General features: G+C 36.4%; 1 protein-coding gene across 1 annotated transcript in view; it reads right to left on the reverse strand.

Annotated features, from left to right (window-relative positions):
- Positions 1–18736, reverse strand: part of LOC107743273 (ERC protein 2-like) — a gene marked incomplete at its 3' end in the record, with an annotated part of 52005 nt that overhangs the window by 2753 nt on the left and 30516 nt on the right. The window contains exons 6-14 of the mRNA XM_016556432.1: positions 16382–16537; positions 14272–14439; positions 13878–14045; positions 11104–11241; positions 9643–9678; positions 8235–8437; positions 1895–2015; positions 1623–1783; positions 1344–1491 (exon numbers count right to left, since the gene is read on the reverse strand). Of these exons, the coding sequence (XP_016411918.1) occupies positions 1344–1491; positions 1623–1783; positions 1895–2015; positions 8235–8437; positions 9643–9678; positions 11104–11241; positions 13878–14045; positions 14272–14439; positions 16382–16537 (1299 nt within the window). The remainder of the gene's footprint in view (positions 1–1343; positions 1492–1622; positions 1784–1894; positions 2016–8234; positions 8438–9642; positions 9679–11103; positions 11242–13877; positions 14046–14271; positions 14440–16381; positions 16538–18736) is intronic.

Here is an 18736-nt window from a genome sequence, read left to right on the forward strand (position 1 = left end):
TGAAACGGAGCTGCTGTGCGCGAGCAAATAGGTAGCCTATTTCTGATACATGCAATGACTATACATTATGATGTAGGCATTTTTGTATTTATGTAGCCTACACAATAATAATCTTTTACATTGTAATCCTTAAATTTTTAATATTTGGCATGTTTGTGTACTGCTGCGCGTCCCTGTGTGTGTAATAAGCAGAATGTACACGCGTTGTGGACCCGCCTATAGGTGCATATTACTAACGTGCTCTTTAAATAACAAAAAATACTGCACCATTGACTTTATACCAGGTTTTAGTTGGTCAATGGTGCAGTCTATTTCACTTGCCTCAAAATAGCAACGCGCCAACAATGCGCCTGAACACACCTCGTTTTAAGACCAGCACGCCCATGGGCGCACAAACCATGCAAACCATCCTTCTAAAGGGTCATATGACGTTGCTAAAAAGAACATAATTTTTTGTATTTGATGTAATGCAATGTATTTACACAGTTTAAGGTTCAAAAAACATATTATTTTCCACATACCGTACTTTACATTATTGTTGCTCTTCTCTGCACCACCTTTCTGAAACGCGTCGGTTTTTACAAAGCTCATCGTTCTGAAAAGCGCAGTGTGTTCTGATTGGCTAGCTATCCAGTGCATTGTGATTGGCTGAATACCTCAAGCATGTGACGGAAATGTTACGCCCCTTACCATATTTGGAATATCAGCTTCCATGGCAGTGGTGGCAACAATACTACAGTGAGAATAAAAGTTATGCCTTCTTTGTATACATGCGTATACATTTGGGCGGTGTTATGAAAATCTTCCCACACAGTGACGTACATATGTGGGGGCGTGTTTGAATGAGGCGTTTTAGGAAGGCTAGACGAGTCTTAACTCTTTGGGGTTGAGAGACTTTAATCTTTGCGACTTTACATATCTTATAAATGCATGAACAGCTTGTAACACTCCAAAGATAAAGAAAAACATGACATCGCATCATGATATGACCCCTTTAAGGTTTAATGGTTTAGGACAGTGTTACTCACTCGGACGCAAGTGTTGCGATGCGACACGACAAAAGACAATAGAACACATCATAATGAGTGATGTTGTCTACACTGGATGCGGTGCGATGCGACATGATCCCCGTCATTAAACTGATGCCTCGTTCTATTTATGATGTACTGACACAACGTTCAAATGATTTGCAACGGTCACGCGTCCAGTGTAGACAGACTTTAGATGTTCCAGTGTAGGTAGACATTATAACTGGATGTAACTTTTCATACTTTTCGGTAAAAGTGGCTCTCCTATTGACTTAGTGTAATTAAATGGGTTTCTGAGTACAGAAATCGACCGACCTGTTGTTTGAGCTGATGCATTAGTCTGTCCTTCTCTCTTTTCAGGGCCAACACTTCCTCTTGTGTCTTCTTCTTATTGGAAGAGGACAGCTCCAGCAAAGCGATGTTAGCATCCTTCTCACTGATAGCAGCGAGCAGAGCCTGTTGTCTGAGGGGAACAGACCGTTTGAGATACTGTATGCATGCATGATATACACTGAGCAGCTTTCAACAAAACTAAAAACATCCTAGGCATCAAATATTTATGAAGAAACAGAGTCTGACTGCAAGGATTCTTACTTCATTTCCAAGATCTCCTCGAGCTGTTTTCTGCGCTCCTGTCGGAGGTTGGTCAGATGGCCGTCTCTCTCAGTCAGAGACTGTTGGGTGGAGGACAGACGCTGCTTAGTGGCTTCCAACTCCTGCCTCGTCTTCTCCAAAACATTCAACAACTCCTCCATCTGTGAAATAAAGAAAAACGTGTGCAAGAAAATAAAGAGAAACTCTTTTGTTTTTCTTGTTTTCTCTTGGTTTAAGACAAAATTTAAAGCCATAAAATAAAAACAACACACCTTTGGGTTGTCCATTGGATTATCCTTCCGTTGGTCTTGCAAGATATTCCCAGGGCCTTTCTTGTCCATCTGAGGACCAAGCTTGATGCCTGGGCCCTTTTTATTTTGATCCTTGGTTTGCCTTAGAACACATACAGAGTGTCACCTGAATTGCTGAATTTGGTATCAATCACAAAACTCTATTTAACCAAACATGATCAAAATTAGTATAGTACATTTTTTGTCGTTGTCCAGTACAAATATCTTTCTTAAATTAATGGCCGATTTGAGGGGAATTTCGCAGGCTGAGGTGGGAGGGGATGGAGAGGATTCATTCAGAAGAGTGAGAGGGAAGGGAGGAGAGATCGTGTTAGGAAGCAGAAAGATGACTGGTCAAGAGGTTCAGCATGTGAAATGGGTGTTCAAAGGTCAGGAAACGGGGCTCCGCTCATTGTCAGGGCCCTTGTATGCCAGCAACACCAAGCGGCAAGCACAGAGATCACAGAAGCGTGTAACGTCATATAAGCAGGGTAGAATAAAATACATCAAGATTGCTAAAAATAGCATTAGTTGACAGGTCTATGTGAAAACCACTGTATAATTGAGTGTAATTAAGAATAGTTCACCTGAAAATAACAACAATGTCGCCATTTACTCACCAAAATGTAGTTTCAAACATGTATGATTTTCTTTCTTCAATAGAAGACAAAGGACTCAATATGAGATTTTTAGTAACAATGACTTAAATATAATCTAATCCTTCAGACTTCAGAAGACTTGGAATATAATGAACAAGCAATAAGTATGAACTACTTCTATTGCATTTTAATGACTTTTTGTCATTTTTGGCTCAACTGCATTTGTCCCCATTCACTTTCTGACAGAACATTCTGCGTGTTCCAATCAAAACCAATGAAAACTATAATAATGATGATATTAGTGTCCACACCAACAGATGATAATGTTCTGTTTATAATAATCATAAGCTGCAGTTTTGTTGTCTGCCAATTTAAATGCTCAAGCTCTTTAAAGCAGAATAGATTTTGGTTGGCTGTCAGTGTTTTTATCATTCACTAACTGAACAAAAATAATTCTGAAAGTGATTCCAACTATATTGCTCCTCTGTGTCGTTTTTGATTTAGCTGTGGTGTGAACCTCATAGAATTAGAACAATTAATAAAATGTATCCTCTCTTATTTTATGAAAGAAAGAAAATCAGCCTGATGACATGGGGGAGAGTAATTAATGACAGAATTTTTATTTTTAGGTGAACTATCCCTTTAATTTTGGTGTAATTTTAGAGAATGATTTCACATCAACATGTTGCAATGCCAAAATCATGACATCAAGTGTGCAGTTATCACATGTATGACACTATGTTAAAGAAAATTGTGCTGAAACTATGGAATCATTAGATTAAATTTTCATGTTCTATTTTTATTATACAAAAATAGATAGATAGATAGATAGATAGACAGACATATTATATAGATAGACAGACAGACAGACAGACAGATAGATAGATAGATAGATGCCAATGAGAGAAATGCAGAATAGGAAGAACATGAAGATGGACAAGAATTTTTGAACAAGAAATGAGTGTTTTATGACAGAAGATGAAGGAACATGGAAGAACAGGAGGAAGAGAAGGAGGTCGGAAAAAGAGAAAGATCAACAGACAGAATAGAAAGAGTTGGCGAGACGGTAAAAAACAAAACAGAAACACACATGGTTAATCGAACCACATTAACACTAAAGCATGAGTATGTCAACTGAGAATAAGTAACAAGACTTTGAGCCAGAGCTGGAACCTGAGATACTGAACTTACTATCCAATGCTCAAAACTATTATAAGGGCTGTTCACACTGACAGGAATTACTGTTGAATGGGAACAAAAAGTGTGTATATAAACTGCAAACTGCAGCATTTTATATTACATCATAGGCCCTGTTTTCACTTGGTATTAAGATGCGTTTTGTTCGATCGTATCACAAGTGGACAACGCTAAATACAGGTGTAAACGGGGTGTGAAACGTTTTGAGCTTGTCCACTTTCGACCACTTCCAGAGGTAGTCGAAAACGCATTCGACCGGATTGCTTTCGTGGTGTAGACGCTGATGTGGTCGAATGCGTTCGAACAGCCTACTCTCCACCTACTGACCTGTAATCATTGCGAGACACAAGGACGCGTGCTTACCAGACGGGATTTAAACTTTGACAGGCCGGATTAGAAGTATTATTCTGATAACAAGAAAAAGAAACAACAGCAGTAAGTACAAGCAGACGTAATATTAGTGCACGATAACTTTAGCCCTCCCGCTCGTGTTTTGACGCCGACAGAGGGATTCGCCCATTTACCCTCCTCTTGACGTAATCAGCACCACGGGGGTAATCTGGTCAGAAATAGTCGAAAGTGGACAGAAGAGACAGATTAAAATGCCAGGTGTAAACGGGTATGTGTCTCCATTGTCCACTTGTGATCAGATTGACCAAAAAGCATCTTATTACCAAGTGTAAACAGGGCCATAAATGCATAAATCAAACTCACTTGGAATGCTGAGAAATTCTAGTATGGCTAGTCAATGTTTTCCTTTGGTGTAATTTTAGAGAATGATTTCACATCAACATGTTGCAATGCCAAAATCATGACATCAAGTGTGCAGTTATCACATGTATGACACTATGTTAAAGAAAATTGTGCTGAAACTATGGAATCATTAGATTAAATTTTCATGTTCTATTTTTATTATACAAAAAATAAATAATAATAAATAATAAATACAAAAAAATTATAGAACAGATATAATCAAAAAAGGAAAACGTGCACTCTGGTTGATGTACACATTAGCCCAGTTCCATAGCCTAGTGAGCTTCCTACCTATAGGCAACATAGTTTATGCACTATAGGCACACTCCCAAAAGGAAGTAGGTAGACAGCAACATATAAAATATGCAGTTTTGGCCAAAATCTAAGGTAGCATTAAATGTATCCTTTACCTATACAGTATTACCATTCAAAATTTTGGAGTTCTGTAAGTGTAAACAGTAGAAAATACTTTTACAAATGCACTCAGTCAAGATTTCTGTTGAGTAGTTAGCAACAGCATCAGACTCTCTTTCAGATCTCTTGAGCACTGTTTGTGTGACTGTATTGCTGCTGCCCGCTAAAAAATGTTTAAATCATTTTTAATCAGCCACTTATGAGGCTCCATCTTGGTTAGGATGTTGCCTATGTAGACATTAGACTTCGAGGCAGCTCACTAGGGTTTGGAAGAGAGCCCAACACATGCGCAAGAAACAGCATACACAACCACAAAACACATTATACACACAATATTATTTTCTGGGCTTTCTCAGTCCACAGATTTTTACATCAATGCAATCTGGCACGTATTTACCACATTATAAAGAACAAAAGGATTCTTTCCTTTGTAAGAAAAACCAGTGAATGAGAGACAGCCGTGCAACAGAGGCATCAAGGCATCAAGCACACAGCAGTTGCAGACAGATAAATTTTGAGTATTTTTAATGCTGTTAAACTGGGAAAAATCATTGCCTGCATTAATGCGCTAATTTTGACAGCACTATATATATTTATTTATATGCAAATTGCAGTCAATGATTTATGGTCATTTTGCTGTTAGTGTGAATGCCCATTTTACAGCACTAGCATGGACTTGATATCTTAGATGAATTACTCAGCAAATAAACAAGAATTTAGAAGAAGAGAAAAGAGATGTGGAGGCATTTGTACATGAACATGCCAAAACAAACACAAATCTGTCGGGAGTAGCAATCATCACAGCGCATGAAGAGAGAGGCAATACATAACCACTAAACACGAGCTCCATATCAATATTCAGAACATGTCAGAAACACAGAATACTGATGACCTCATGAATGCATGATTCCAGGAAACAGCATAAATATTTGCAATCATCATCATATTTCACCTCTAGGAGATGCATTATTGACGGCAGCTCTGAGAGTACAGCATGGTTTCTACTGCATCAGTAACAAAACGGCTCTTGACATCAGCATTTTGATGTTATAGCCCAGCAGAATTTGATATTAAGTACAGTAGAAACTGTCAACCAATGCTGTCAAAGCTCAAGATAACGGCAAAACAAGGCCTCTGTCCTGATGCTGCTTTATGAAACTCGTGCAGGCAACAAAAATATTGTCAAATCTTTATAAAATTCATTTGAATTCCAATATTTACACTACATTACTAATGTTTGGACATGTTTATTCATTGTTTACTAATACTACTGTTAACATCTTAGAAATACATATTAAAAACACAAATGCAAGCATGTGAGTTATACAATGTCAATTTTTTAAAGGGGTCATATGATGCGATTTCAATTTTTCCTTTCTCTTTGGAGTGTTACAAGCTCTTGGTGCATAAAGAAGATCTGTAAAGTTGCAAAGACTAAAGTCTCAAATCCAAAGAGATATTCTTCATAAAACACATTTTTTCTGAAATTAATCGTGATTAATCACAATTAATCCCACCTAACATTAAAGTTTTTAAAATACACTTTTATATTGCAATAATTTCACATTCAATTTTCAAATGAATGTAGAAATAACAAAGATAGTATATTTTTAATGGCATTTTTTTTTATGACTGAAGGCGAGTATCACTGATACCAATACTACTGATGTGTCTGGGAAATTGTTCTTTTTTCCCCTAATATTTAACCATAGACTATAGCCAATCAACATTACAGTATAATTGAAAGCTATCAATTTTAACATTTATTAGACTTTAAAAAAATAACAACTTCTAGTTAAAGTGAACTTAAAACAATCTTCACATAAACCCATTATGATAAATGTCATATTCACCTGTGCCCTTTAGCAAGGAGAAAAATATACAGAAATTGAATATAAAGTTATCAACACTAAATTATAAATGAAAAAAGATGAATCCTTAAAGCTGCAAAAGTTACTGATTTCCTCTTTTTTCTTTTTTTTCTTTGATTAACAGACATTACAGCAGCTGGGTTATTAGGATATTTGGCTGCTATTACTTTAAGAGCTGCCACTACTGAACGTTATGCGGATCTGACATTCATTTGTGCTTTAATATGAAATGATACAAGCTACAGAGCGCGCCGCCATATTTGTGTGTGCGATTGAATAGCACACGCTACGAGCAGATTTGTTTCTGCTGACATATGGCCTGACAACATCTCATCTGATCACAGTTCACTGAGCTCCTCATCACCTATACCAGGGGTAGGCAAGTTCGGTCCTAGAGAGCCGCAGTCCTGCAGAGTTCAGCTCCAACCCTGAAAAAAAAACTCACCTGCCTATAGCCCTAGTAATCCTGAAGACATTGATTAGCTTGTTCAGGTGTGTTTGATTACAGTATGTGGAAAATAATGTTTTTTTTTTTACTTTAAACCGCATAAACACATTTCATTACACCAAATACACAAAATAATGTTCTTTTTAGCAGCATCATATGACCCCTTTAAAAACAAATATTGTATATTTTATACCTTAACTATCTTTTATGTCTATATTCCAGCTCTGCACAACATAATTAAAGACACTTGTTGGCAGCTTCACTATCCTTGACTGTCTAGCCAATAAATTAAATTAAATTTAAATAAATAAATGAAGACGTGTTATTGAAGTTATTGAAGACACTTGTTGGCAACTTTTCCTTCATTATCTTATGGAAGCCATTTCTTCCTTGGGATAAAAAAATCAAAAAGTTAATGACAAAAAGGTTGTGACTTTTTATCTCACAATCTGACTTTTATTCTTGTAATTCTAAGAAAACTTCTAGATATACACTCATAAGTATTACTTTTTTCTCTCAGAATTACGAGGAAAATATCAGAATTGTGAGATATAAACACAGAATTACAAGAAAAATTGCAAGAAAGGTTGCAATTACCTTTTATAATTATTATTTTATCCTGTGGTGGAAACACTATCACACTATATGGCCAAAATCATTCTTTAAAAAAAAAAAAAAACCTTTTTTAAAATAAAATTTTAGTTTTGTAAAGAAATGCTTGCATGTTACACTATCTGGCCAAACTCATTGAAAAATATGTAAAACTGTGCATTTATTGTATTATATGCACATATGTATGCTTTATAAAAGGAAAAAAAATGTTTTTGTAATACATACAGTACTATTAATACTAATCTACAAAACTAATTTCAAGTATTTAAGTATAAGGATTTGGATGAAAGGGTTTTTAAGATCATACGAACACAATCTGCACAAGAATGCAAAAATGAATTCAGTCAAGTGTGTCCAGATGTGGTAGTGTATATGGGACTTCACACTTTCAAAAGCATTTAAAAAGTAAACAAGTGGCTTTTTCTCACCTTTCCAGTTCTGCGATCTTCTTATCCTTGTCATTTTTCTCTGTCTCCACCTCTCTCAGAATCTCCAGTAACCTCTCGACCTCGGCCTGGGCTTTGCTGGACTCCTCTTTGTAGAAGGACACCTCCTTTTCTAGAAGCTTGACCCGGTCCACATACTCAGGGTTCCCACGTGAGCTTTGCTGCACCTCCATATCATGAGCCTTCTGTATGATGATCATGGGAAGGCATCACCACAGAAACCAGTTAAAACACACAGTCTCAGTCAATCAAAAATTCCTGAAGAAGCATTCCCAGTTCGGAATGCCACTCCAGTGCATACACCAGTACGCAGACTAGAGGGCTCCACAAAGCAGATAATTAGCCAAACTTTAAATATACGATTAAATGCACTTATTTGTCTTGCTGCAGTTGAAACAGAATACAAGAGATCACGTTATACTATACAAACAGAGGAAGTTGCAGTTATGCATCATTTTCTTTGCAATATTGAAATGCAGCCTTGCTTAATTATTAAAACACAGCGGGCATTCTGAAACACAGTTTACATTGGCATGTTGAAAATGAATGCACAATGGATCACACACAATGCAAAATTGAAGAAAGCGACAACATAAATAATCCAAGATAATGTGGTCATACAACCAAAGGTTGCAACAGATCAAAGCTGACACCAGATTCACATGACATGAGAGGAAACACACACAACAGAGGAACATGCAACGCAACATGCAAATGTGGATTTTAGCTCCATGGTTCAGTGGTAAGATTCTTTGCAATGCGTTTGCCTTCAGACATATGCGTGTTCAAGTACCTGGGTATTAATTTCAAAAACAGATTAGTAAACATTGGAAGCATGAGGAAACAGTACAGTTTTTCCACATTTCACAGAATGCCCTTGAATCCCAATTAATTCTGTTTTAATCCTGTTGGTTGGTTATATGATAAAAACAATAAACGTATTAAACAGGATGCACATGCAAGATTCTGAAAAGATCTGTATTGCACCCAAACTAAGGAAGAATATTTTAGAAAAAATAAAATAAAATAATTTACACATACATTTAATTTTTGTATAGCACAATTCACTATATATTATTTAGATTTCCTCTAAATAACCTACAACTGCTGCATCCTGCAGACCTCTACTTATACAACAACAACAAAAACCTCCAAAAATAGCTAGACTTCAATCTATTTTTACTTGACATTTTCCATAATAATTCAAAGCTGTACCTAAAATACATATTGTGTTGTTCCTGAACTGTAAAGTTCATCAGACCATAAATTAGATCCCCTTCTTTCTAAAGCAGCAGGGTTGAATTCTTATAAGTTAAAGTAGAAAGAAACTAAGAGTATAGTGTCCTCATGTTTTCAATATGTGCTAGTACATATCCAGAGAGACACTTACGGGATTGTTCATTTGACTGAACAGCTGCTCTGCTTGCTACATTGCAAAGGAGGGAATCATGGGAAATGAGGAGGAGGAGGAGGATGAAGGGACTCAGTAAAACTGCACAAGCTTTATCATTAGCTCTTCTTTCAGGATAATGATAATGTTCTACACAGGAGAATATAAATAACTAGAGAGCAACATAAGAACAAAAAGAAGCCGATTGAGTGAATCGCCTACCAAAACAGCATTTCTGATCAACACAGAATTCAAACATTTTAACTGAACTATGCACCTCTGATACCCAAAAATGCCATTTAGGTAGGCGGTTCACTAGGCTTTGAGACATAGCTACTGTCAAATAAGAGAAATTAGACAAAGACAGGAACTCATCACTACTTTCATAAAGTTCCCATGATGCCCTCTAAAATGAGTGACCATTAAGCTAACGCCGAAAACACATTCAATGACACAACTGGCTAAATCATTGAAAGTAATTTCAGTGGTACCAATTACAGGTTGATTGATATCAGTTTTAAAAACGCAGATATTCTTAGAGCAAGGTGGCCGATGGCTTATATACAGCCAGAATATATACAGTGAGACCGCAGAGAAAACCTGGGATTCATTCAAAATGAACAGAAATAGAAAAAAGATTTTGCACTGTCACCAATCAAATCAGCAAAGTTGTGACACTGAGTATATGAACTCCTTTGTACAAAAAGTTTTGGTCTATTAAAAAATATTTTAAAAACTTTACGAAAAAGATTGTTATGCTTACAATTACATACTGTACACTACCGTTCAAAAGTCTGGGGTCTGTCAATTTTTTTATATTGTGATATTGTGTAATGTAATATTGTGAAATAATTTTATTTTAATTTCTATTTTAATATATATTTTAAAATGTAATTTATTTCTGTAATGCAAAGCTGAATTTTCAGTATTCAGTTCACCTGAACTCACGGCTAATTGAGCATGCTAAAACAACTTCCACTTCCCTAACACTCAAGGTTTATCAATAAATGTCTGTAAATGTCTTCATTCTTCACAGATTAGCGGGTAAATTCACTAAAACTTGCCGTAAAAATGCTGTACAATCCGACTAAAGTATTCCAGATCATGGTAGTCTCTGAGCATCTGGCCTGAATGCTGAGAAATGTGCTGTATTTAATTATGTTTTTTGGCCATGTTTTCTTTGTTACCTGATTTGTATAATTACTTTAGAGAATCAGGTGCTAAAACAACACAGTATGCGCAAATAAACAATGCTATCAGCAGACACAATTTATTTCCTAAGTTTAAAATACTGTGAATGTGTCATGCACAGTCTGTTGTCGAAGGCAATTTGTTGAACTTTGAACTTTATTTTATATTCTCCAAACACCTAAATCAGCATATATGAGGCAGCTCTGATTTGATTTGCTTCTGCTCTACATTTTCATTTCCTCTTGTGATGTTTGGGACCATTTCTGGTACCTTCTCAGACAGGGCTTCCTCTAGCGTGGCGAGGGCAGTATCAGTGTTGCTGGAGTCCGTCTGGAGAGACTTCACTCTGTCCTTTAGATTCCCGAGCTGTTTATCTTTATCCCTCAGCTGCTCCTGAAGATTCTCAATCTGGGAGAGAGGAAGAGGATAAATCGAGTGTGGATTTAGCAATCAAACTTTTTTTATTGCAAAACATGTTTTGTTCAACATGATAATCTTCACAAATGAACATAACTGTTATGAATTTTGAAGCCTAAATACAATTGCCCGAAGTAAAATGTTAGGCTATAAATGAATTATACCACGTTTGCATAACTTCAATGTCACCACTACTAAGATTCCGTCAACTGTTTAAATATTTAAAGGGGTCATATGATGTTGCTAAAAAGAACATTATTTTGTGTATTTGGTGTAATGAAATGTAATGCCGCTTAAACATAAAACCATGTCTGCATTTGTGATCAGAGAAATGACAAACAACAAGCACTACTCTGATGATTCAAACGCGAGTTTTGAACAGTGTAGTGGCAAATCCTTTAAATATAAAAAACGTACTTACAGTCTGTGAGTCAGAACACCAAGAGCTTGTAACACTCCAAAGAGAAAGGAAAAATTGAAATCGCATCATATGACCCCTTTAAAATATTGTTAGAAAGTTTAAGTTAGAATAGTTTGTAAGCACAAGTATAAAAAAATGAGGCTGTAAAAAGTGGACTAGTGAGCAATTGCCATTTAAAGCATAAAAAGCTTTAAAAAAAATCATAAGTAGGGTATTACTGATGTATTTTATGTTGTTGAATGAAATATGAAAATCTTGCTTGTTTTAACCACAGGTCTTATTTCAGGCATTTAATCAAAAAGCTGTTCAAAAAACCTTTGACTTTGGAACAGTGGAACTCATTTCTGGATTTTAGGACTCATTCCTGCATCACTGTATTAGCGAAACGTTCATTCAAACAATCAAGAACTGCACTTCACCTTGGTACCACTAGGGGTGCTAAAATTACATACTTCATCTTTAAAAATCATATGGAAAGGGAGTTTAAAGGGATAGTTCACCCAAAAATTAAAATTACCCCACCCTCAAGCCATCGTATAGGCGTAGCTAGAGATTACAGTTTACAAAGTTTAAAATATGGATATTTTTTTAAACAAAAATGCACCAATTCGCTTCAGGAGGCCTTTATTAATCCCCGGAGCCGTGCAGCAGTTTTTATGATGGATGGACTTCTATTATTGGACATCTATTGAACTATTGAATATCAACACCCATTCACTGCCATTATAAAGCTTGGAAGAGCCAGGACATTTTTCAATAAAACTTTGATTGTATTCGTCTGAAAGAAAAAAGTCATATACACCTAGGATGACTTGAGAGTGAGTAAATCATGGGGTAATTTTCATTTTTAGGTGAACTATCCCTTTAAATTTGACTTAAGGTTATGCTATGTTGATTGCTGTAAGTAAAAAGTTCTCAAATGCTTTTTAATATGAAAGGATTAGTTGTAAAAGCACTATGAGCTAATAAAGTTACAAATATACCCACAAACTGTAGGTGCACTGGTCACAAAAACATCATTTTAGTCTGTAAAAGGGTGAACAAACATTGTCAAAATAACAAGGACAAACATCAAATAACAACAAATGACACTGACAATGAGAAACATTAATAAGTCAGTGTTTACTGACATGAATGATATATACTGCATTTAGAGGCCATCTTACAAACAAACTGTATGTACTCAAGGCGATCTTACCAAGATGGATAACCTAGTGTAACGGACACAGTACCTGGACATCGGAGTAAGTTATATGGTCTTTCGGTTCATCTTTCACCTTGTTTTCCATTTGAACGGGTTTGTGTTGAAGAAAGCCTAAGGATGTTTCAGCCCACAATGTCTACTGCTGACTATGAACAATTGTGGTTGGTCTCTAATGGTACGGGCGGCATCTCATGGGAATATTTATGCCTGATGATGTTCTGTATGGCCAGATAATGGGCTAGATTTCACTTCCTTCATCCCCCCAGTTTTCTGTTTGATGAATGGTGCAATATCCCGTTACCCACAGTTATGAAGCTGTATGAAGGGGTTTCAAGAACAAATCAAGCTGTTTTGAAGGCAAAAGGAACTACTTGGTTGTTTCTTTGTGTAAATATTTAAGACATACAGCAGGATGTCTGCAATGTGACTTAGAATATAAGATATAAGGGATCAAACCAGCACAAAGAGCCAGAGATCAGAAGTTAAATACAGTTTGAAGCAGACTGTGGCCTTTTTTGACTCTTGAGATGTTTCCAATGTCTGAACAACATGAAAAAGGCTGAAGAACCCAGCAAAGCATGTGGTGATATGGTAAGAAGAGAGCAAATATGAAAAAGCAGTTGGAAGAAGATATGGGGAGAAAGACACTAATGCTCTGTGGCTCTGTTACATGGAGTTACAATGCATTTTACTAGGACTGCTTTGTCTGTGAAGAATACATGTGATTCTGCTTCAATTATTTTTGTCAAAATTCAGCTCACTAGGTTTTAAAAACAGAGCTTTCTCTATATTATATTATATTTATATTTTCTAAAATATCTCACCAAAAACACTATATAGGTGTGCAATAAGTTAAATCTGTTACAGATACAGGCTTTCAAATCCCCTTGCTCTGGCTCAAATCCCACTCTTCTTGCTACTGCTCATCAGTATTGACCCCAATCATTTCTAAATGGCCCATGAAAACTGGCCTCTGACCTTTGATTCCCAAGTGAGATTTACCTTCTTCTGCAGGACGTTTATCTTGCGTTCTTTGACTTCCAGCATGTCTTTCATGTCTCTGATCTCCCCGGCCAGTGTTCCCTTCTCCTCTGTCAAGTCTTGCAGTTGCTTTGTCTTTTTATTAAGGAAAGATTCCTTCTCCTCCAGACGCAATCTAAGAGCGTCCACCTAAACAACACACCATGAGCAAAGAGTTCATGTAAAGCTGGTGAAATGTGTCTTCAAGTGCTTATTAAAATAATAATAATAATAATAATAATAATCAAATCCCCTAAAAATAAAATAATTTACAATAACACACAGAATTGTAAGGGACAAGGAGTTGTACCAAGGTAAATGTTAAAACTTAATAAAAATAAAAATAAAGAAAAAAATCAAATAAAATCATTTTAACCTCTGTTTGTAGGATGGCAGCGCGTTGCTCTTTGGCAGTGAGGGACTCTTTGAGCACTTCAATATGCTGTTTGCAGTCTGAATTCTGATTATTTAGAGTTTCCAGTTTTGTTTGCAGAGCTAAAAGCTCAGACTCTTTTTTTGAGAGCTCCTGCTTGAGCTGGTCAATCTGAAAGAGATTGAAAAAGCAGGAACAGAGAAAGAAAATCTTCTGTTATTTATAGAGAAATCATTTAGTACATATGAGTATCTAGACAAATGATATTTTTAACGAATCGTGTCATAAAATGTGTTAATCAGCTATGTTTTTTTAATAGGGGAGCTGAAATGAGTATGGGAGTTTTCTTCTCTACATCTGTACTCTCCTCACATAAAAGATGGATTTCAGAACGCAATCCCCATTTAATATACATCAGCCATATCAATTATTGATGAAATGAGTTCTATAAATATCACAACAAAACCCCCAGCTTATTCACGAGCATGTTAGATACAGCAAAGACATCACACACGTGCACAAAAATCCACTAACCAATGAGATTACTCATTGGACTTTTCAGTTCTGTTTCAAAAATACAAATGCATGTTTTTTTGACTAAAACTACCCACAACCTCTTATGCAATGTATTATTTCGAAATGATTCTAGACACAGTGCCCAACGCAATGCGTGGTAGATTTACTGGGAACTGTGATTCAGCCAAAGTTTGTGAGGGAAGAATTTCTAACAAACCTACAGTAAATACACTGAAGTGTTTTGACAGGAAACACTGTCATCACAGCCGTGAGAAATATTTACACAGATCCTACAGACTCTATTTTAATACTGCTGCTTCTAGCATTACTCAGCAAACCTATCATTACAATTCCACAAGACATCCGCAAGGATGTTCTCTGCCGCTTCCCTGACACTGGAAACCCTTTACTGCACTTAAACATTTGTGAAAAGACATTTATTTATTTGAAAGAAGCTCAACATAATATTTAATCTAAGTATGGACTGATAGCGAAATTTTGAATATCACTGATATTATAGCAGATTTTTTAAATCTTTACTGTTAAAGTAAATATGAAACAGCTTTCACAACCCATTTTTTTTTCATTAACAAGAAACATTATACGTGCACAAAAATCCACTAACCAATGAGATTTTTCTGTCAAGAAACAAGCCAGTTAAAAACAGTTGATTGGGCAGTGCAAATTAAACAAACCAATCAGAGCTCTGGATCAAAATATCATTAAATATCAGTTAAAAAGAATAAAGTCAGAATCCCAATATGCATCCGTCATATTTTCAATTCAAGTGTAAAATTAGTACATACCCAAACCTTTGTACATTGTTTGTTAAAGTGGCCTGGATGGATGGCAGTGTTATTTTAGTATTTTTTTTATATACAAGTATAGCATTTATTGATATGAATAATTCATTATAATTAATAAATATAACTAATTTACTAAACTAATAACTAAGTGAAAAAGATATTCAAAATGAAAAAAAAAAAACTAGGGTGGAACTTTTATCCATCAAGAATTGATTGGATTGTGCAAAGTGGCAATTGCAGTGGAGGGGTTAAAAAACATGAACAAGACAGTTGTTTCAGTGACAAAGCAAGTTTTTACATTTTAAAGCAAGATTACAAAGACAAACTTTTTAAAATTTGGAATAAGAAAAAAAATCAAAACAAAATTAGGAATATTTATTAAGAAAGTAAGTAGGGTCAATATTGATTTCATGTTTACTTGAAATCTTGCTCATATAATGTAAAATTACAAGCTTCAAACCAAAATATACATCTTCAGGCTGCTAGCAATAATTAAAGGAACAGTTTACCCCCCAAAATTGCTCAAATCACCTACATTTCGGTATGCTTCTCATGCATGGCTTCCAGAAGACTGTGTGGACTTTTTTTATGATGGTTTTTGCTGTTTTAAATTTTCCGCTCAACAAATTAAATAACAGCATACAGGTTTACAACAACATGAGTGTTTCCCTTTAAAAAAACACATAGATAATAAAAAATGATGCATTTTCACTTTATCAGTTACCTAAACACACCGATTTCTTTGTGTCTAAAGCGGTTTATAGTTTAAACTCCTTGAAGAAAAAGTTTACCTTTGTCTTCATGAACTTGGAGTGGTTTTTGTAGACCTCCATCTGTTTGATCTCCTCCTCTCGATCCTCCGTGTTCAGCAATCCATTCGCCTTTAACATCTGTATCTCATCCTCCAGGTCTCGAATGTTGCGTTCCAGGGATGCGATTTTGGTGTCCTGGATAAACAATTTAGTGGAAAAATTAGCGACGCTGTGCTCCATCATCTTAAGCTAGTATGACAACTTTGGTGCGAATCTACGGACGAAAGCATGCCAAACCCAATTCCCAACAGATGGGATCAAAACAAGAGGAAGACAGGGATATGCGAAACTCTAACGTCTTGCAGCATCGCCAGTGAGTAGCTGCAGTACTGCTGCATAGCCAAAGCAGAATCTGTCTCTCTCATGCTAATGGATCAGCATGTAATCACCATTTGGTAGTAGTGAGCGCACATCCAGCCTGGGTGGAGAGAGACACTCTGGGAAAGCGAGCTGCGCGTGTGCCTCTTTGGACTGTGAGACAGAGAGTTGCAGCGTTGCAGCTCCTTCGGCTTTTTAAATAAATAATACAACGTCTTTGGCATTAGCTATGGTCCATCTCCCATTCAGACATAAGAGAACGTTTGCTGTTCCTTCTCGCATGCTCTCTCCGGTAACCCGCCCTTCCTGTCCGCTCTCTCTCTCTTGCACTTACTCTCTCATCTTTTTGTTTTCACAGACATCAATAGGCACCATTTTCACACGAGGCCTTAGAAAACCAACATCACTTTTCCCGCATATTGCGCACAGAGAGTCAATTCCTTAGGCAAAGCTTGAGGCTTATCGTCAATATTTTGAAGGCTCTACACTCTAAAACCTTCATTATTTAAATGCAATGTAACATTATACCTTGTGGCGCTACGAGAGATAATATCCATCTTCAGAACATAAGCAAACAAATCACATTGCTCTCTTTTCTGTCATCCTCTCCCACGCCTGCATTCGTGCTCTATGTGTTGTAAACAACTCCACCTGTTCCCATGGCACCAGAATCAGCATCCCTGCTCAGCCAATAGGGCAAGAGAACACTACCAGTGATGCTAAAGGTTAAAAGAGCAAAGGAAACCAGTACAGGTGGAGCGGCTTTTGCAGTTTTTGGTTCGAGGAAAATGCATCAACTGAATTAGCGAAGTTGCACTTTGAATAGGAGTCTATCACTTTGCTTTTCGTGTCACATGGATGCAGTGGTGAATTCTGGGTAATATTTAGCTCCAATCAGAGTGGACCCCAGGGGTGTGTGCGTGCCTTGCATGAGGTCATGCTTTATTTTTTAGAGTGGTGTGTAATGCTTCTGCTGGCAGGAGTTGCTCTGCCTGTGAGCGCACAAACCCACTTACTGTTTCATTCAGCCATTAAGCAGCATGCTGCAGTGGCTTTGCCATCAGACATTTCTCTTGTCTTTCTGGACCATTTCTGTTTGCCTTTTCAGCCTATTGTTTAACCAGAGCGTGCCAAATACAACTACTCTCTCTAATGACAATACTAATTATTTGTTAAACAAGTCTTTCATGCTTACCAAGGCTGCATTTATTTGGTCAAAAATACAATAAAAACAGTCATGTTGTGAAATAGTATTAAAAACAGCTATACACTTTAAAATGTAATTTATTCCTGTTGGCAAAAATCCATAAATCTAGTCTTCAGTGTCACATGATCCTTCAGAAATCATTCTAACATGCTAATCTGCTGCGCAAGAAACATTTCTTATTAGCAATATTGAAAAAAAACCTGCTTAATATTTTTGGAAACCATGATACAGTACATTAACAGCATTTACTTGAAAGAGAAATCTTTTGTAACATTATACAGTCAAACCAAAATTTATTCAGACACCTTCAACATTTCTCACATTATCGCAGTTATAGTTTAGAAAATGGTAATAAAATATGACAGGAACTGTGTCAGAACAAATTCATCTTGATAATGTCAGATAACTTTGATAGAAAGGCAGGGTGCGAACTACGGGGGAGCTAGGCTCCCCTTAATAAGACATGGGCTCCCCTGAAAATGGGATTTGTGAAATTTTGGGGGGTCTCAAAAAATATTGACAATGTGTTATTTTGACATGCAATTTCAGTTTTGTGTAATGTGATCATCGTGGATTATTATGTGTAAAATTGCAAAAAATATCATTCATTCATGCATGACGGCGATTTAAACCTAATTCACTTCAATAAAGATAACTATACATGCTATTCTTGTCATGAGCATCAAGGTGTGGGGGCGCTGCGGTGCAAATTCCACTCATGTTTAGTACATGTTAACTCAAAGATTCGTAGAAAAAATATAAACGCTGGACTCTGTGGTCGATTCTGCGTTAAGGTAAGGCATGTTATT

This window comes from Sinocyclocheilus rhinocerous, unplaced genomic scaffold (genome assembly GCF_001515625.1).
Source record: "Sinocyclocheilus rhinocerous isolate Xijiao unplaced genomic scaffold, SAMN03320098_v1.1 scaffold227, whole genome shotgun sequence".
Taxonomy (NCBI): Eukaryota; Metazoa; Chordata; class Actinopteri; order Cypriniformes; family Cyprinidae; genus Sinocyclocheilus; species Sinocyclocheilus rhinocerous.